Source organism: Uloborus diversus, chromosome 7 (assembly GCF_026930045.1).
Source record: "Uloborus diversus isolate 005 chromosome 7, Udiv.v.3.1, whole genome shotgun sequence".
NCBI lineage: Eukaryota > Metazoa > Arthropoda > Arachnida > Araneae > Uloboridae > Uloborus > Uloborus diversus.
The window spans coordinates 80,499,470-80,521,482 of record NC_072737.1 but is presented as its reverse complement, the minus strand read 5'-3'; the positions used below and the strand labels follow the sequence as shown (position 1 = coordinate 80,521,482).

At 32.5% G+C, this 22,013-nt stretch overlaps 1 protein-coding gene across 1 annotated transcript in view; it reads right to left on the bottom strand.

The window, feature by feature from the left end:
- Positions 1-304: 304 nt before the first annotated feature.
- The window catches only part of LOC129226758 (protein capicua homolog), a 73,534-nt gene continuing 51,825 nt past the window's right edge, over positions 305-22,013 (bottom strand). Inside the window, exons 11-16 of the mRNA XM_054861388.1 lie at positions 16,978-17,081; positions 15,897-16,312; positions 12,104-12,249; positions 11,785-11,934; positions 9,197-9,352; positions 305-1,119 (exon numbers count right to left, since the gene is read on the bottom strand). Coding sequence (XP_054717363.1) covers positions 716-1,119; positions 9,197-9,352; positions 11,785-11,934; positions 12,104-12,249; positions 15,897-16,312; positions 16,978-17,081 — 1,376 coding nt within the window. The 3' untranslated portion in view covers positions 305-715. The remainder of the gene's footprint in view (positions 1,120-9,196; positions 9,353-11,784; positions 11,935-12,103; positions 12,250-15,896; positions 16,313-16,977; positions 17,082-22,013) is intronic.

Sequence of the window (22,013 nt, the reverse complement as noted above, 5' to 3'; positions counted from 1 at the left end):
AAATAGATAACACATTTAGTCAAAAAAGTTAAAATTTTAATTTTTTGATAAAAAAATTTAGCCAATTAATAAAAACACAACTTTTAAATATATCATAAATATATATCGTCGCCTCAGAGCAACAGTAAGATATCTTAGTTTTATTTCTGGGATTAGATATCTTACTGTTGCTCTGAGGTGACGATATGCAAAAATAAATTTAACACATTTAAATCATTAGAATTAGCAGTTACAATATTGAATGTTATATTTTTGTAATGCAAGGCAATATAGAAATTGTGAACATAATGTAAAATTGAAATAAGATTAAATATTTTAACTGCAATTAATCATTTAAATAAGATTCAGGAATTAAATTTAATACTTTTATAAATTGCAAAACCATGTCTTTTTAATGCTTCAAAAAATATGGTGATTTAGATTTGATTTTTGAAGCACACCTGTTGTAGCTCTAGAATTGTAACAGCATGTATTTCATACATGCATAGTTTTGAGTGTATAAAAGTGAACTTCTAACTCCGAGGAAAATATGAAATACTCTAACAAGATCGCTGATTTTTCTAAGACTAAAGCAAAAACATTTTAAAACCTTACACGGAGGTTGCTTTAAGCCTGACCTCGCGGTACGTCCTCAAAAACATGACTAGCATCAATATTTGCCTTTAGCGAAGCATTCAGCTTCAGTTTAAGAAAAGTGTGCATTAAAATAGTTCTATCAGCTCTGGTCATAGCTTACTGGCATGTCCAGTAGTTTTTCTTGAGAAGAGCTTGATTGCGGACAAACACTCTTGTTCCCATCGTTTGGAGTGGATAGAGAAGGAGGGGTTGCTGTTGGGCGGGACTTGCTACTTGATGACATTGGGCTAGGAGTTAAAAACTGCTGAGATGTTGTCGTTCCTGAACGAACAGCAGCATCTGGAATGGTGTCCAGTCTAGGAGTAAGATTACCACTGCCAGGATTTAATCCTCCCACAACACCAGTAGGTGTCGTAGGAGGTTGTGGAGTGCCAGAACTTTGGGCCATGAGTTTCTGGCGAACCTCACGTATTTTCAGTTGTAGAGTGTTCTTGGTCGGAAAAGCTTCTTGATGCACATGCTGAAATTGTGCTGTTGCTTGGGCTTTACAAAAAGAAAAAAAAACATTAATATTGATTTTTTTTCTGTTAACAATTAGATGAAAATAATAGTGGTAAAAAAATAATTATGAAAACTTTTTACAAAATATCCTAACTTTCACGGTCGAAAATATCGGATATATACACATATATCAAAATATTTGGATAGTACAGTCGAGTCTCCACATAACGAAGTCGCAAGGGACCTTTGAAAAGGTTCGTTATATAGAAACTTCGCTATATAGAAAGTAGTAAATTTTTATGGTTAATTTTTCATGTACATTAAGTTAATTTTTTTTTTTTTTTTTAAGGTTATATACATGAAAACACGAAGAATATTGAGTATTTTGAAGTTAATTTAACATAAGTAACAAATTAAAAAATAAAACTAAATGAATTAATTAACTAAAATTTAATTAGGAATGCCACTTGCATCTGTTGCACAATTGGTGAATTTTAGTAAATTTTTACATAAATAGGTTAAAGAAATCATACCTAAATTTCGTCAACGACAGTAGTTTTGCATTGAAAACAGTCCGTGATTTTTTGCTGCACTTTTGAAACACATTTTTCGTAAAATTCTTCACAAGAGTGAAGTGATTTAAACACTTCTTCTGGAACATCTTCTTGGTATTGCAATCCGCAACGAATGGTGTCAAAAGCTTTTCTGATCTCATATGTGGATGGTTTCGATGGGTAGTTTATTTCCGTATCTTGATCTTCATCCTCATCATTGTCATCATTACTCATTACAATTGAGTCCAGAATTTCTTCTTCCGTCAAATGACCAGTAGTTGACAAACCATCATCAATAGGGAAGTTTTCGATTTTTCAATTTTATTTTTATATGATAGAGTAACATGTATGAACATCATAGGTGAAAAAATTTTTGCGATACGATAAGTAGTTTTTTTTAAATTAATTTTTAAAGTTCAAGCGCCTGTGACGTCAGATGGCATAGGAAGTGACGTCCGATAGGAGAGAAACGCTAGCGAACCGGTTCCCATGTCATGGGAGAAATCGAAGAACGTGCATTCGACTTTGAAGATGAAACGTAAAAGGCTTATCTCCTCGCGTTTCTGGAACATTAAACCTCTCATCCTCTCGGAAATATTCGAATATCACCATTGATATTATTTGAGGAAGATTATTTAGATTGTGCTTTAACGAATCTGGCCTCCATAGTGTGTTCAAAAGGATTATTGAATTTCTAAAAAATAAAAATATCAGCGCGCTCAAAATGTCCCTAGCGAAAACAAGGGATCTTCGGCGGAAGGCTGCCCATTCGCGCCCTGTGACGTAGACTCGTGACGTTTCAGAAGAGCGCACTTTTGCGCGTGGATTTTTAAAAATTCATTAAAAATCAACCACGGTGTTTTAAAATTCGGCGATGGTGAATTTTTTAGTTTTGAGGGTCAATTAACAATATGCAATAGCCAAAATATGAACATTTAATAGGTTGCAACTTCCCTATTGTTAAAAAATCTTCTAAACTGACATCATCTGTAAAACTATTCTTCTCACGGTAACCGTCCCAAATTTCTGTAACATCTGGCTCACTGTCCACGTGAGACTCCTGTTCTTGTTCTCCTGATGAAAATTCTTTCGCAAATCCAGCTTTTCTAAATGAATTGGAAATTGTTGTGACTTTCACATCAGATTGCCAAGCTTTAGACAATTCTGAAATGCAAGTCCTCAAGTCTACATATGTTTTAGAAAACTGTTGGTTTTCTTCAACACAGGCAATCATTTTTCGCAAAATTCGCTTTCGGTAGTAGACTTTTAAATTTTTAATTATCCCCTGATCCATCGGTTGCAATTTCGAGGTAGTGTTTGGAGGAAGAAAGATAAGTTTTATGTTCTTCACTTTGGATTTCACTTCAGGTGGATGTGATGGGCAATTGTCTACAAATAATGCAATCTTTCTTTTTTCTTTCCCAAACTTTTTGTCCAAGTCCAATAACCACTTCTCAAAAATTTCGCCTGTCATCCAAGCTTTTCTACTGTTCTGATAGTTCACTTCTAAGGATTTGATGCCTTTGAAACATCTAGGGTTTTTACTCTTCCCAATAACTAGCAACTTCAGCTTTTCTTCCCCTGTCATATTTGAAGTAACCTATACTGTAATTCTGTCTTTGCTACGTTTTCCACCAAAACACTTGTCTCCTTTAAAAGTAAGAGTTTTATCAGGGAGACATTTGAAAAAGAGTCCCATTTCATCGCAATTAAACACGTCTTTTGGCTGGTACTCTTTTAATACCGGTTTTAACACTTCATTTTTCCACTGCTCACAACTTTCATCCGACACATCAACACTTTCTCCTGAAACTACTTTGTGCACCAACATGTGACGTTTTTTAAATTTGTCCAACCATCCAACACTTGCTTGGAATTCCGAGTAGCCTAATGCGTTGGCAAACTGCAATGCCTTTTCTTTAATTAGCGAACCTGACAAAGGTAAGTTCTGATCCCGCACGGAATGAATCCATTTTAAAACAGCTTGATCGACGTCGTCATACACGCACAATCGTACTCGTTTTGCATTGGAATTCCCTACTTCACCAGCTTTACTTAAAATGGAATCCTTATTTTTTAGTATAGTGGATACACTGTTAGCAGGAATGCCATATTTTGTGGCTACATCTTTCTTCTTGATGCCGCTTTCAACATCATTGAGAAGTGAAATTTTTTCTTTTATGGTTAAACACTTTCTCTTCGACATTTTGAGTAACGCAGCACGTTGCAGAGCAAGATGAAAATGAGCGAAATGTGCACGTCAGTTCAAAAGTGAGAATCCATCACACCACATCCGGTCAACACATTTCCAAGAAACCTCACCCCCTCTGGGAATTCTTCCCTCCTCCTTTCAAGTCTCTCTCCTTCCATCGACACAAGTGACAAAAAGAAAGGAATGATGAAAGACAAGATAAGAAAGTTGTAGTATGAGTAATCCTCGACAAAAGCACCAGAAGAAAGACTTCTATTTTCGGAAACATCGTCTTTCTCCCACATAAAAACTTCGCAATAGAGAAATTTGGCCATTTGATATTCGTTAAAGAGAGACAGATTTGCATGCTTTTTTTATTGAAACTTTCAGTGTCACCAAACATGCTTCGTTATATAGAGAACTTCGCTAAATAGAGTGTTCGCTATACGGAGACTCGACTGTATATCAAAATATCGGATATTTTCGAAAAATATGATGATTTTTTCGAACCCTGATTAGGGGCCTCCACACTTGCAAATCCGGCCCTGGTTTGAGTTTTATTTTTACAAATACTTGAGGTAATGATTTTCAAGTTATTAGTTAGATTTCCATCTAATTTACCAAACTAGGCCTCACATTTTTGAAAAATTTTATGAGAAAAGGCGGACAGGGAATAGCTATAAACTCAATACAAAAAATGCTATCATAAAAATGAAAAATATATACCATGTTTTATTACTTTTCCCATTGGTAAAGTTTGCCGATTATTTGTTACTGTCCAATTTATATTAATTAATCAGGTGAATTTTTTCAAAATTAAAATCACTTTTAATGCCTAGAACACAATGCTGGAAGAGTTTATTATGAATAAATAAATGTAATTTTCTGCAACAGATGATAATAAGTAATAAAATATGATTTTTTTTCAAAAAGTTAATTCATTCATTTTAAAATATTCATTGAACTAATGCATACAATGAAATAAAGATCCACAATAATTACATTTTTGCAGTCCCACATCCCCCAAACATTTTTAGTAATACTTGAATTCAAACAAAACACCACTGCAATTGTATTAGCTGTTAAAACATAAAATTATAACATACATTTTACAATTTCCTTTAATATTACTACTTTTCATTCAATAAAATAATATTAAATATTTTTCTTTTAAAAAGTTTTAAAGATTCTTTTTTTTTACAAATATTGATAGTTAAAACAATTTAGATGTAAGTTACTGTCCTTGATCCAGGGCTAAGGCAGAATTACATGCAATTTACCAGACAGCCCAATTATCACATTCAGAGACTGCAGTTTGGTCCTAATTAGAAATCCTCTGTCTGGAATAGTGAATCAGGGTTCGTACTCAATTTCAAAATTAAAATGAAGGAGTCTTGAAGGAGTAAAATGAGATTTTGAAGGAGTACTAACGGGCTGTCTTATGTCGCACTTTTTTTTCCCAACATGTTTGACTCCCTTCCCCTTTATCAAAAAGTGTCACACTTTATCTTATTCCTCCTCTTGTCACATGTCATATTTTTTATAAACATATTGTTATAATAACTGCGTGATGTTACTTTTTGTCGCCCTCTCTCTTCCCCTTGTCACAATTTTATGAACCAGTCTCCCCAAGGCATGACATCACTTGTGGATGACTCATTTTACAATATCATAACTGTGATTTGCTAAACAATTGTTTTTTACGCAATCACTTAATATTGTACAGCTGCTTATGTATTTTTAAATATTTAAATAATGCTTAGACAAACTGATTTTTTCAGCTGAGAGCAATGATCATAAAACCAGGGTTCATACTCAATTCGGATGAAAAAATTCCATGACTTTTCCAAGACTTTTTCATGACTTCATAAAAATTTTCATGACCTCATTAAATGAAGAGAATGGTACTACTTAATGTCAAACCTGCCAATTTTTGTAAGTGGGCATTAGCAAAACTTTTACATGAATGCCACTACCTCATCAAAGCACTTACTTGACTAAAAAATATCTGTGCACACTGCAGAAACTAATAAGCTATAATTTGTCTTTAGCATATAAACTTAAGTTACGTAAAAATATAGTGAATGCAATATACTGATGTTTAAATGCCTAGTAATTATTTAGTAAATAGGGCAAAATAGTAATGAATGGGACAAAAATTGAATGAGTTATTACTAAGTTTCCGATCGCAAATTTACTTTTTAAAAAAATATTGCCATTTGGTGTCGACAGTGCTTCTAATCATCCATGTAACTTGACAGTATTTTCATTCATTGAAGTAAAGTCATGTTAGTCAGTAAATTCATTTTTCTGAACCAGCGATATCACAGCTGGAAGCATGGATCAATTTTGCGAGCTGCACGTTGGACACTACTGTTTGACTATTAGAATTCCCCTATTTGTATATTCTATCGCCTGACTAAAGTCTTCATTTTCTAAAGCTTTCACAAATTAAGAGCACACAATTACAAGTGGTTGAAATAAACTCGGATGCAATTAAATTGCACTTTTTTAGTGGGTGTGGTAAAATCAGGAACATGCTAAGCCCACTACTACAGAATATAACATAAAAGAAATTCTAAAAATAATGGTGAATTCAAAATTAGGGATGTCTCAGCAGTAAAATCACATTACAAAAAAAGACGGGCAAGTGTTACAGAAGCGGATGCAATAGGATTCCTAAACTCAGGTTTGTTTTTGAGATCGTTCAATTTTCAAGTATTATTAGCTTCTACATGCAATACGGTTAAATCATTCTAAATTTTAATTCTGTACTGTTCTTTACTACTGCCCAAGACTTTAAATACATTTCCATGACTTTTAATGAAAATATTAATTTTCCATGACTTTTCCAGGTCTGAAATTTGTTAATTTTTTTTCCATGACTTTCCAGGATTTCCATGACCCGTACGAACCCTGTAAAACTTGAAAAAATGGCCAAGCACCATTTAAACATGGTTTACTTCATTTATGAAATGTCTTAGTCATCTAATAATAGTTTTACCTTCAACTTTTATAACTTCTATGATCAATATATAAATCACATTTTTATGAAAAAATAAATATACGAAATTACTACATTATAATTGCCCATTATACCTTTGCCTTTGTGATGAATGTAAGTTGCTGATCGAAGTATTTAAGTTACTGTCATAGGGAAGATCATGTAGTCTTGAACTAAGAAAGGAGTTTTGAAGGAGATCAAACCAAAATGAATTAGTTTGAAGGGCCCTTCAAAAAAATTTCCTAAATGAAGGAGTATTGGAGGAGTTTTGAAGGAGCGTACGAACCCTGTGAATAACCGAGCTGGAGACAGATGTCATCTAATTAAATCTTAGAGTGTCAACAAACTGGTCAGCTTTAATGAGATGACATCAGCCTCCAGCTTGGTTATTCACTATTCCAGACTAAAGAGTTCTAATAAAAACAAAACTACAATCTTTGGATGTGATAATCGGGCTGTCTGATATATTGCATGTAGTTAAAATAATGTTATTTCTCTTTAGTTCAATTTTTCCGTTTTAAATTCCGCATTTATACTATGTTAAGCATGTCATGTTAACCCTTTTCTCCACAATCCTACTTTTAGCACAGTGATTTAAGATTGCCTTGCAACTTTCATAAAGATTAAAGAATGGGGTTAAATGAAGTTACTATATGATAAAAAAAAAAGTCATTACTAAAGTAAGTGCCTACTGACTAAGGGTTGAAAACTAAATACTTACATTTTTGGCTCTAGTTTACAGACTTAATGTTATTAACAATAACAAGAAAATTGATGCACAAAATTTTGCAAAATTGTTTTTGAAAAAATAAATACGAAAACAAAGAAAAATATATCTGTCATAGTAAACAAACTAATAAATAAGTTCAAAAAGTTGAAATTATTTCAAAAATAATAATAATTTTAAATAAATAGGGAAAATGCAGTACATCAGAAAACCATTATCATTGTAATTAATCAGCCTTTTATTGATTAAACAATAATAGGCCAATTTGCTTATCAGTGCATCCCTAATTTGTTACTATTTAGCTAATTCTAAAATGTTCATACTATGTTACAAGTCTAGCAAATGATTGTTACAGAAAAGATTGATGTTTAAAGAGGAAAAAAATGAGATGTGTCCTTGATGCTTAATAGGGGCAGGAACAGAACAATCGTAAAATGTACACTAATAATATTCCAAATGCTAAATAAAATTTAAATAACAAAAAATAATTTTGTCAAAAATAAAGTTAAAAAAATAGTTTGAATATGAGATCTTGAATGCAAATTACGTTTTTTGCTATCACGAATTGCAATAGGACCTTACTAGTTAGGTTTCTGATTTCTACTAATGGTTTTTATCGCAACCTTAGTTTGAATTCAAGAGGTTGAAATTCAAATGAATGCCAGGGGCTGGATGTTATGAGCTGGTTTTTAGTTTTGTGTGCTGGATATTGTTTTTGCATAAAAAGGATTGAGTAAAATCCAGAAGTTCATCTATATAAATAAAACAGAGAATATATGTATGTTCCATATACAAATGTCCCACAGTTTTCGTTGGATCTGGACCAAACTAGGCAGGAAGGTACTTCGGCACCCGAAAAGGAACATAGAGGGGTTCTTAAATGCCAAAAAAAAACCAAAACGTTCGAATTTTAATTTTAGGACCCAAAAATGGTATTAAATGGCTCTTTCTGCCCGAAATAATTATCCAATCAGTTTGATTTTGGCGCCATTTGAAAGCCCGCAAAAAGTACCCATAGAGTTCACTCATTGCCTTCAAATTCCAAAAAAAAAGGCTGTAAAATTACCGTGAAAAAACTAAAAAGCACTGCTAAGGCTAATGGAACAGAAATTTTAAATCAGAAAGTTATCGTTTGTGCAATCTCATTTTAAATTAGAATTCAGAAGAATGCCACTTTTTTTTCTTGGCTGTGACTAAATAAACTTTGGTTTTTGTTTTGGGGTAAAAATTTCCCCTTTTGATTATTATTTGGCATTTTATCTTTTTTTTTATTATTACTAAAGGATTTTATTTGTTTACAGAGGGTTGCATTTAATTTTTTCGGGAACTTTTGATTTTCCGTTTTTTTTTCTTTGAGAATGAATATTTTGACCGGAAATTTTATAGTAATTTTTTTCCTCCAGTTGAAGCCTGATTGTTGAACATGCGTCACTTGACATAACTTTAGTTTTCAAAGTAAACCATGCAAAGCTGGGCAATGCAGCTAGTTAATAAATAATTCGCTTCTGAAGCACATGGAAGCCTGCATTATAAGCATGAAAAAAGGAAATCAAAGGACGTACATCATTCAACGGTCAAGTGAAAACAGTAAGCAATTTGTGATTTCTGAGAAAATTAAGTATTTTATAAAACTGATAGTTTACCTGTGGGAAACAATCCAACTTCTTTCAACAACTGCATCACTAAGTGCCTACGGTGATCTAATATCCTTCTTTGAGAAGAGACGCCTTTCTCAGCATCACTGGGGGTTTTCGGAGTTCGTGGTGAATGTGCATTGGAACATTCAGCTTCAATGAAATCTGTAACAAAAGAGCAATATGACCAGGGTTGCCGATATATATCAGTCGATATATATCATGATATATATCCGATATTTATTTTGAAAATATCATGATATTTTGATATTTTCGATATTTATTTTTTCATCTATGGTATTTTCATATTAATCATAGTAATAGTGTTCATTTATTGTTAAAAATAACCAAAAATTTATATACTATATTTTTATGATGTATAATACATCATTAATACAACAAAGTAATATAATATTCCATTTTTACTCGAATTTTCTATTCATAAAATTATTCTTAATGTCACAATTTTAATTCATATTAAAAGTGCCTAATTAAATATTGCTTAGGAAAAAAAAAGAAAATGTCTTAGTAGCTAACAGAAGAAAATGAGTAAAGCAGCTAATGCTAAATTAACTCCATTAAAATTGATAGAAATGTAAAATGAAATATTAAATATAAATAATGAAAGACATATTAGTTTTTAAATCTATATATTGTAATTATAATATAAGAAAATAAAGAGTGATTTGAGGATGCATTTACTATTTTGAAGACTTTAGTTTGTGCTAATTGAAAATATTGGATATTTATCAAAATATCAGATACATATCAAAATATCAGATATTTTCAAAAATATCATGATATTTTCGAACCCTGAATATGACTTAGCTATTATAACTGTTTGTTGCAAGTATTAAAAATGTTTACTAAAGCACTCTCTTAAATTTCACGAATTGTTGCCATTAATTGTCCAATCATAATTTGTTGTGCTTAATAAAACCTAAAATTCAATAGAAAAGTTAATAAACATTTAGTTCTGTACTTAGTACATGATTCATTTTAGCAGAATATGTGAATTTTGAGAAATTCATTTGTAAGGATGTTTATTGAAATTCAAATTGTCTTCATTTCTTCACATGTTAAAGAGAAAACTTTATGAATGAAATATCATAAATAAGAATGTCAATCCAAAAGTTCTCATAATGAAAACTGGCAAAGGGGAATAAGTTTTCAGTTATAAAATCACTGATCAATAAAACAAAAAATTATGATTGTCCATACATTAAAACTCTCCAGTCAAGCAGTAGATCTAAATTCTCCATTTTACCCAAAATTATGAGTTCAACAAAAGGGCGAGGGGAGAATCCTTTGAAGTTGTAGACTAAAACTTTAACATATGAATGAACTGTAATGAAAAGCACTTTTTCATATAAGATAAAATATAGCTTAGGAAATAAATTTTTGAGCAGAATATGAACGCAAGTTCTCTAAAATTTCAAATTGCCTCTTTTCAAGTTTTCACATTAACTGCTAACGTTCTAGGTTTTAAGATTTTTTTTTAAAGTGATAAATATAAATAAATACAAGAAAATTACAATGAATTATGTTTTAAAAGAATTTGTTGTGTTTGAGCTCTTGATTGTACTTTTTTGATCATGCTTCAAAGGTTCAAAAGTTCACTCATACCATGACAATGATTTTAAAAGATCACTCAAGGCAACTGTATGATCTCACATTTTAAGCAATTTTGTTCTAGTCACTTTAGAAAAGTAGCACTCTACAAATCAATAAATACTAATACATACACAGTATTTTTTTTTTTTTTTTTTTTTGTATAAGTTACTAGTGGCACCCGCACGGCTTTGCCCGTAGTAGAAAATTTAAAGGTCTTTTGGTTCGCTTGTTTGCTTACAAATAATGTATTATGAATTTCTCGCCAATTGGCTTGCCCATGTTACAATTCCTCGTTGTGATAATTTTGTAATTTACTCGTCCATCTTATGATAATTTTGCACACGGGGAAATGTTCTTAAAGTTGGAGTAGAAAAAGAACAGAATCAAATTTTTGAAAAATTGCTTTAAGGTGCACACTCCCATGCTACAAACTAATTCTGTGCCAAATTTCATGAAAATTGGCTGAACCGTCTAGACGCTATGCATGTCACAGAGATCCTGACAGACAGAGATCCGGACAGAGAGACTTTCAGCTTTATTATTAGTAAAGATTATCTATTATGTCACGATTTTCATATTAATTATTTTAAAATATTTAATTTTGTACTAAACTAATTTAATTTTGAAAAGTAATTTTGTGTTTAAATCAATTACATAAACCCAAATCTGCATTTGAAAATGTTTCAAGTATTGTATCTTTTAATCTATGTTAGTTTTTGATTTAGATGTTTTTATTTAACTCAACCTCCAAATTAGTTTGAAGTGATTTTATGATGAACACTTTACTGGAAAGCTGACAGCCATTGACAGAAAACACTGTTACTTTACAACACCCGTAAGGTGTTAGGGCAAAAGTTGCTAATGGTTTCATTTTTAATCAACTGAGAAATACTTCAATAATTAAACTAAGCTTACAAACCCGAAAATAATTGAAATTTCATGCTCAAAACCGCATCATAATCAACAAAATGCAACTCAATTACCTTCTATGCTAAAATTTGGCCCAAAAAACTTGTTTCCTTCAAATTTTGTACTTTTGGGTGTTTTTGGTGTACCAGCTTCTGAACTACTGGATTGGTTCTTTGGTTTTGTAGGACTTTTTACTGGTTCAACTTCGTCTTGATCTTGAGCAGCTAAAAGAATTGTTTTTAAATAAAATGAGGTATTAAAAGAAATAATGCAAACAATTTTTTTATCTACAGCATTGAATCGAGGTGGGATCAAGTATGGATCTAATAGGGATCATAAAATATTTCATCCTGCTTCATAAGAGTCAATTAAACAAGTTAAATAAATACATACTAGAGAGTCTTCTTTTCTTCCTGTAACTATTTACAAAAGCCCTCGGACTATTTGGCAATGATGCTGCTGCAGCAGAGGGGGATTCTTCCGGGTTAAATTGAGGAAGATTTGCAAAACGAGCCTCAAAGTCTACTTGCTCAAGAACCCTAAAAGCAAAAAACAAAAAAATGTTTTAAAACAATTTAGTTAAAAAAAACTCTAGCAGCACAAACACTTTTTTGCTTGAGGTTTACGCTTCATAAAACAAATTTTTTACAGATGAACGGCAATGTACAAAATCTGACAAAGTTTAGTTTTTTGGAATTGTTGGCATAAAAATACATTGGTCAAATAAATTTCAGATACATTCTATAATTTTAAAACACAAGTATAAAGAAGGGAAAAATGCAGATCACAAATGAAATATCGAAACAACATTTCGTGTAGCTTTGACAAATTACTGCTTTATGTCTTGTATTCAATGTAATCATATTCAGGGGTGCCCACCCTCCGTAAGAGCAAGGGTGCACCTCCTGAAATATTGCAAAGACCTCCCCAAAAGCAAGAGCCTGCCCCTCCCTCCCAAGAGAAAAATACCCCTCAAAACATCCTCCCCTCCAAAAAAAAATTTCAATGCCACAATCTGCGCCATAACCCCCCCCCCCCCCCCCAGATGTGCACCCCTATCATACTCAATAACAAACTAGTGTCTTAAAAACAGTAATTATATTTATAATGTATTGAAATATTTCTCATTTTCATCATCAAATATTTATATAAGGGTCAATATGACATAACCTTGAGCATTTTATGTATGCCATCAAATGGGATGAGTTTGTGATATAAGGATTGTGTCACATCATATGTACCAATAACAATACAAGTAGGTTAGATAAAGTAACTGAATGATAAAAAGTGTGCAGCACATTTCAAACCTTTTGTTATGAAAACAGCATCCTATCTCTTATAGTTTCATAGTTATACCATAATCTATTTGACACCATCTCAGCCCTGTTGTCACAAACTCACCCCATCTGATGGTATACTACATAGTCCCGTCATATTAATGTGACCACTGCCTATTTTTGAAGTCGACGTTAAATAACCAATCCCACAACAAATGTGTCATCAGCAAATTTGGTGGATACATGAAGTGTTGTAATCATTCAGAAAATTTCAGTTCTTGTTGCCGTGCAGAAACAAAGCAATTTATCTGCTGGCAAAAAGAGCATGACCATTGACGCTCGGGAAAAGGTACATTACTGAAACCGCTAAACTTGCAAACTATTAGCGGGCTGCAGTGGTAAACGTATACAATGCATCGTAAAATGATTTCCAAAATCAGCGACATGGCAAATGTGGTGTACCACAGGCCATAGATGGCAGAGGTGAATGATGGCAGTCATGCATTCGGGTGAATAGACACATAACCACTGAGGAAAGGACTGCCCAATTGAACCTAGGGGATACCAACGGTGTCTACATCAAGAGTCCAGCTAACGCTGCTGCATGCCACTACAACAGATTCCAGATTGATTCATATATGCTGACTGCTATTCATCAGTGACAAAAGTTACAATTTGCATATCAGTGTCACAACTGAACTTCCATTGAATGGAGAGAGGCTGTTTTTTCAGACGAATCACGTTTTATGATTCGTCTGTCCATTGAACAGATAGAGGCTGTCGTGTATAATGTGAAACGTCTAAAAGCAAACAGCTTGCAACAGTTGCTAGAAGGGTCTGAGCTGGGCCAGAAAGTATTATGGTCTGGGGAATATTTTCATGCTGCACTCATCATTGTCAAAGGCATGATGAATCACAGGGTGGCGACAGAAACTGTGAAAAAAAGTTCCCTGACTTTTATCTGACTAAGTTCACCAAATTTCCCTGATTTACGTTGCCAATGATAATAGTTTCCTTGCTTTTCCCTACTTGAAAACCATTGCATATTATATAAAATGCAGTGTTTAAAACCTTTTATGCTATTAATTAAAAATATATTTTGAAAAGATGCTCCTTTTTTTTTTACTAAAAATAGTATATTAAATCATCTACAGGGAAATGTTAGAGGAAGTCTAAAACAATTATACTTTATTTTCAGTAACTAGTTAACATAAGAATTCTACAAAAATATTACAAACATTTAAAGAAATATCTACTCATGGTAAAACTAAAAAGTTTATATAGAAATAATTTTGAACAAAATTTTCAAGTGGTATAGTTATTGCTGCAAGAATAATTTTAAAAAATACTTATGTACACAAAGTAACTCAATTTCAAATGATTTTCTTATTTGCTGGGGGGGGGGGGGGGGGGGAATCTTAGATTACTTTTGAAACAAACAACATTGAAATGCAAAAAAATAATCAATCAATTTCATATGTATATATAACTTTGTTTTAAAATAAAAGAATTTTATAGTCAAAAAAAAAAATAAATAAATAAATAAAACTTCATATAATTTGAGGCGACAGCAAATAATACGATGGCAAAAAAACAAAGTTGATTCTCATTCAACATTCAATTTTAGCAATTAAATTAAAAATGTGATGAAGTAATAATTTTTAAGCTTTTATCTCTATTAATTTAAAAAACAAAGATTTTTTCTTGAAATCATGATTACAGTATGCTAATTACTTCAAGACAATGAGTAAAGGCAAGGGAGCTAAGGAATTAATGACGGCTTCCTCTTTTCCTGTAGAGTTGTTTATGTTATGTAGCATAGAACTCGTGAAAAGTAAATTCAAGCTACATAAAACAAACAACTCTACAGACACAGAAACAATCATGGGAAGTTCATCCAATGTTTAATAAGTTAAGATTCAATACTTTGACGTTGAGAAAAAAAGATGCAGAAATATGCGGCAGTGTATAATCGCACCTCATTAATTTTACTTTTTTCTCAACAGATAATAGGCAGAAGACTCGTACAAAATTAGGGTACTTAATTTTGCGAAACCAAAAAAAATATATTTTTTTTCTTCATTTAATCAATTTACCCTGAATTTTTGTTATTTTTTCAAAATTCCCTGATATTTCCCTGATTAATAAAGTTCCCTGACTTTTCCCTATCTCCCTAATCTGTCGCCACCTGAATCAACACAAGTATGCATCTGTCCTTGCAGACCATCTTCACCCCTTAATACAAGTTGATTTTTCTCCGGATGACGACATCTACCAGCAAGACAAGTGGACTTGATATAAAGCTTGCAGTGTGCGTGCATGGTTCAAAGAGCACCAGGATGAATATACCCCAGCAAATTCTCTAGACTTGAACCCAATTAAGAAACTGTGGGATCACCTAAGTGGAGTTGTTTGCACCGTGGATTAGCTGATCATGGCACTGGAGTCAACCTGGCTCAGCATCCCAGTGAATACCCTCAGGAATCTTGACTCTCTTCCTGCACGTCTCACAGTGATCCACTCTGCGAATGGTGGTTATTCTAAATTTTAACAGGTGGTAATATTAATGTGACTGGACTGTAAATGGATGGGGAGGGGGCATGTTTCGGAAAATTAATTTTGTTATTCAAGATGTCCCAATTTTTAAAAAATGAGAGTTGTATGTGCCTGAGAAAAAGCCTAAAGAATAGATACCACACCTAGAAGGGTGTGTTTATACAGTAATTTTATTTGAAACTAATTTTTCCAATTTATGTGCTGCTTATGTCAAATTTAAAATGATACATAACACTAAAAAACAAAACTCAGAAACACAAAAGTGAGAAAAAGTAACAGGAATATGTTCATGGTCATTTCGAAAAATTTCTCGAACGAATTTGCAGAATAATAAAACATCTAAATAAACTTACTTATCCATGCCATCGTCGATCATCCTTTTTAGAATTGGCTTTTTTGGACTCAACAAATCCTGTTGACTGCTGTTGGGAACAGAATCCGTTTTACTTTCAGAAAACTCATCGGCGTCCTCATCGACAGGTTTGGAACAAGAATCCTGAGAGCCGGAAGACCTGCGCTGATGTAACTGACCGGGCGCCCTTCCCAGCTGGGCTGGTGTGGGGGCCAAGACGAAACAAACTTGAGGGGACGATGCAGGGTCATTGGTGCTTTCTTCTGTTGTTGACGGACTGGATTCATCAGAGCTCTGAAGTGATGTGATTGCAGATAGCTGTGGCATACTCAATTTGGATGAAACTGAATTATTTTCATTGGAGGTGCCATTTTCTGCTTGTTGAGATGAGTCATTGAGAAATCCAAGTTTAGACGGCTGAAAGATAGGGATGAGAGAAAAAATCAATTTTAATTAAAAACATTCAAACTCTTCAATAGTCATGTTAGTTTACAATTCACGAATTTTCTAACGTTCAATCTTACACAGCGTTGTTTGTCCGAGTTAAATTGTTCTATTTTTTCTATTTAAATTTCATTTCTAGACATATTTTAGACATATATCTATATTTTTAGACATATCATTTCATAACATTAGACTTGATTAATTTGGACTTATTCACTAGAAGCCAGTTATCTAATTACCAGCACTCCACTTGGCTGATTTTTGGCCCAGTTTTCAAAAAAGAGGGTTTTATGATTTTTAGTTTGTCCATAAATAGGATATCTTTTAAAATGTCTTGAAAAACTAAACCACTTCACCACAGAAATGTGGTATGTGTTAGCTCAAGCTGATCTTGTTTAATAATAAAATTCTGCATGCTGGTGTTGCATGTACAGCATAAAAAAAGAGTATTGTACACATGGTTAATCAAATTTTTAAAAACCAATTCTATTTAGCATTAATCTATCGCTATTTAAGGAGGTCAAAAGGTAATTTTCAGTTAAGCATGTTCAAACACAGTACAGTGTAATAAATAAAACATTTCCATTCAAACTTTGAAAATAATTGTATCTAATTTCAGTTATTGATTCATAGCTAACCTTTTTCTTTGCTCGAATTCCACCCTCGGCAACCATTTCTTTATAGCGCTTGCCTTTACAAGATCTCTGAGGTTTCATATTATCAGAATACGTTGATTCAATATCTAAAAGATAAAATAATTTTTGTGATTGACAGATCTACAAAAGTAATAATTTTTTGTATCAAAGTTTCATACTTGTTATTCACTGAATGATGTAAGGCTTTTTTAAGCTTAATTTATCTTAATCTTAGTTGGGAACGGAGTAAGCTCTCATCAGATGGCATAATTGTCTATGTGGGAATATCAATTGAAAAGTATTGAAGAATATGACAAATTGCCTTCGCCCCTCCCCAACACACGTCATGTCAATAATAACAATAACAAAAAAACACTTTAACCTTTCCATTTTCATTGTTTTTACGCTGATATGTATTCAAAAAACTAGCTGTCAATTATAGAAAATATAAAATCAAGAGACAAATGAAAAACTTGATATTTTTATGTGGGGGGGGGGGGGGAATCAGGCAACAGAGTTATAAGTGTTCCTCTTTCCATTACAGCTCAACTAAATAAATAAAACTATATTTCTTGGTTTTAATAAATAAGAACGCTTTTTTACACATAAAGACATCTTTTACCATTTTTACACAAAAAAGACAGGGGGAAAAAGATTTGGGGAAGGTAAGGGGGTTAAGAGTATCCTAATCTGCAAACATAATAAAAAATATTGTTCATATTTTACTTTTTTAATTTTAGTTTCAAACAAAATAATCAAATTTACAACATGTTTTACTCCCTTTTTTAATTAAAAACTATTATATAATCTTATTCAATATTCACTGCTCAGGAAATAAGAAAAATTGATAAGCTATAATCAGATGCTAAAGAATTGATGCACCATAACAGCATTGTGCTAAAATAATATCCGTTTGAATTGATCATTTAGGTTTTAAAAAACATTAAAAACTAGCTTAAATTATTAAAATCAAGAAATTCTAGAACTGAAAATTTCAAAAAATATCACATTTTTGTGTGTGGTGGCTCAAGATAAAAGAGATAAGTAATACCATTACAATTTGACTAAAAATATTCAAAAAGAACTTTTTGAAAATGATGAAAATTAATGACTTAACATGAAATTTGAGTCAATATTTATATGTTAACTTGAAACTTTTTAGGCATTTTCAAAAATATTTTATATCACTTCAAAGAATATATGCAAAACATCAGTTTATTCCACCAAAGATTAAAAATGGTTGTAAAAGAAAAACATAAGAGCCTAAAAGCCCTCTCTGATGGCAGATAATACGGCACAATGCAAAAATTCAAACATGTTTACTTGATGAGGGATCTTAAGAAGGATTATTGAATACAATTGCAATGAAATTAGAGATCCAAGTTGTATAAAATAGAATACAGTAAACTCCTGATTATCCGTGAAATAGGGTGGCGCGGTAACCGCGGATAATCCAAATAATAGGTAAAAACAATACTTAGAGCATACAATAGCTCAAAAATACTAATAACACTCAAACATACATTTAAATTATAATTAAAAACATTGCTACATTGCATCTGCTAACATTGAATTCAATATATATATATAAAATCAAAAAGTAAACAATGTTATTGTTACAATCATAAGTTTTAAAAAAAGGGTCGAAAAAACCCGCAGATACTTTTTAATTCCGACCACTGATAATCCGGAGTTTACTGTACAAATATTTCTTTTGTAAAAACTTCAAAAACCTTTTCTTTATATTAAAAAAAAATCTCAATTGCTGAGAAATAATGAATAGAATTCAAAACAACTTGAATCATTACTATCCAACCATAACAAGAAAAGCTCCCGCTGAGATGTCAGTGCCTGTCTGTTGCTATAATAACAAGGCGTGTCTCATTTTCCCAAGAGAAGCTTAATGTTGGAAAAACCCGTACAACAGCACAAAGGCGAGAAGACGAGTGGTGAAATGGCGCCAAAAATCCTCTTTTGCTAACCCTTGCAGAAAATGAACTAAGTCTGTTTCTATGGCAGTAGACGGGTTCAGACTTTACGGCGGGAGCTTTTCACATTAAGACTTGTGAAGACGTATTATGCACGTGACGTTTGTGGCTGAAAAATCTTTTGGGACAGAAATGCCAACAAAAGTTTGTCCTAGACATATCTTTGGTTGCAGTTAAGTATTACTCTTATAATGCAAATTTTTGCGATGCAAGTAAAATTTACTTCTACTTATAAAGCACTTAATTTTAGAACACATATATTGCTATTTCATACGAGAATCCAAAAAAAATTTTACCACTTTTCCCATCCGGTTCAGTTACTGATACTGAAGAAGCAACAGGAACATTTGCAACAGTGGCTTTTACTTTGACAGGCTTTGGATGAAATGTAGGTGCAGAGAAAGTTAGGTCCCCTTTACTATTGGGAGTCAAGCTCACTGGTGTTGTTGATAAGGCACCAGATTTTATATCCATAACACCTATTAGTTAAAATCAGTCTCAGTTTTAAACATCATTAGAAAATCTGTTGTTAAATCATAGCAATTATATTTAACTATATAATCAGGGGTGATTGTGACTCCATGAAAAAATACCTGAACTTTTTTCCAAGAAGAAAAAGTGTTTTGATGGGCATACATATACACATTACATGTATGCACACATTATTTATATACATAATTATTTGTTGGGGCTAAAACTCGAAGTTTTAATCGGACTTAATATGTCCATGTGCATGGAGAGAATTAAATTCTTTTAATTTTTCTCATTTATAAAAATTTTTCAAAGAATGTTTTATTTTCCTCCATTGTATCTGAATCCTTAACCATTTATTACATTCATTTTCTAAAAGTGCATAAATATTTCAGAATTAAATAAGTTTGGGGCAAAAGTGGCAGAATGTATGATCACTGCGCAATAGGGCTAGGCGATATCCGAATTTTAATGCCACGATATATCGCTCTCCAAATATCGATATTTTCGATATATATGTCGTTAATTTCAACATTTAATGGGGGGGGGGGGACTGTAAAGCCTATTACATAAGCATCTACAACAGAGAAAAGCCATAGGCCATCTTGGTGAATAAATATTTCAGCAATTTAATCTAATAATATAGTTACAGCAAGGATTTTCATGTGTTTGTGTGGGGAGGGGAGGGGAGGGATCGTCATGAAGCAGATTATACCACAGAAACTTTTGGAGGAATTAATTTAGAAGAATTTAAGTCTTTTTATTAGTGGGTGGCAATTCTTGAGGGAAAAGGGGGCTTGGTAAAATTGAGGGGTGCCATCGCAGTCGGGGGGAATGGGCAACCCTAGTTACATCATCTGTATATTAAGATATGCAACAGAGAAACGATATTAGACATGTTGAAAAGAAAATATTAAGGGGGAAAATATCAAGTAACGCTCCTTTCTCTTCTTATCTAGCCTTTATTCCATCTCTCACCCCAGCTGTTCTTCAATAATTACCATAGAGATTGCAAAACATGACGGTAGCTTACGCTTTATACCAAACGAAACGTCTTAAATTTGGACTTTCGGCGTTTCATTAAACATCGACCTAAATTTTACAAAAGCGGGTTTTTCTGAAAATATAGGATGGTTCCGGTATTTTCGAAGATGAAGATACCGGAAATCAAGATGTAAATACCGAAAATCCGGTAAAATACCGGAACACAATCACCCCTGATAATGCATCTCATTACATGCATTATGCAATCCGATACCATACATTTGATGATTTGTACCATTTGTTCATTGACAGCACATTCGATTACATTCACAAAAGGAATTCATAAATAAGACTATAAACACATTTGTTATTACTACATAAATTATCATAATAGTTAAGATAGCAAAGAGATCCGGGGGGGGGGGGTGCGCCCCTCAGAGACTCTTGTTTCAACAAAACAGTAAATCTTAATACAGAATTTATTTTAATGCAAGGACTTTCTTGCCCCCTCCCCCTCCAGACACACACACACAGATGGTAAATTCTGGATTAACACTGTGTTAAGAAAATCCTCAGGAGAGACACTTACTCAGGAAGCTTTTTTTCCCTTTAGAAAATAATTTCAAAACACTTTTTCTTGCCTTTAATATTACTTGGGTAAACAGTTATGAGGTGTTTGAGGATCAGCTGTGTTTTTCTTACGTGAAAAAAAAGTCCAATTCAAACTACATCTTTGCCAATGATGCTGCAGATGTAGTAAATTAATTACTCAAGAGCAGCGAGTGAGGCAATGCTGATTGAGTTTAATAATACCTCCCTTTTTTGTTTGTAAAGAGAATTAATGGATTTTAAAAAGTCTCAGTGTCCGATTAGTTTTACTCCAATTTTAATATCAGTAACGAACATCAAACTGAAACTGAAAAGTTTTGCTTCTGCTATATTAATGCTTTTTATGGCCTTGATAATTTTTGTATCCCACGTGGAGAAAATAATTAATTTTTTACAATCATTCAAAGTGCTGCGTTAATTAAATTTTCTTACCGGCATAATTCTTCAGAGAAGGGTGAATGTATTAAAACAATGTTGGGCTGGTTTTCTGACTCATTATAAAGTTTATGAAGTCTTTACTTGAATGTAAATAGAAGTTTTAAGAGTTAGTGCTTCAGTTTGACCATTTGGATGGCCAGTTACAATAAAAAAGGAAATTTTTAAAAAGCCATTTGACCATTTGGATGGCCAGTTACAATAAAAAAGGAAATTTTTAAAAAGCCTCAAAAGAAGAAGAGAATGTGGAAATGTGGAGTGACCATGATAAAGTGTGGCTTTCCCAAGCAGGAATAAACTCCAAATTTTCATTGAATCAAATAACAATGCTTTAAAATATAAACCTAATGGAAAGCAATGTACTGTCATTTCACGGAAAAGCAGAGATTTTGTCCTGCACAACACATATCTATATTTCATATCAAAATGTGTAATAACTGCAATTTTTGCGTAAGAAATCACACATGTGATTTCTTATTACCTTTTAAAAATATTTTTTTTGAAATAAAATACAGAACTGCTAGATGCAGGACCTGATTTTTTTATAGAATA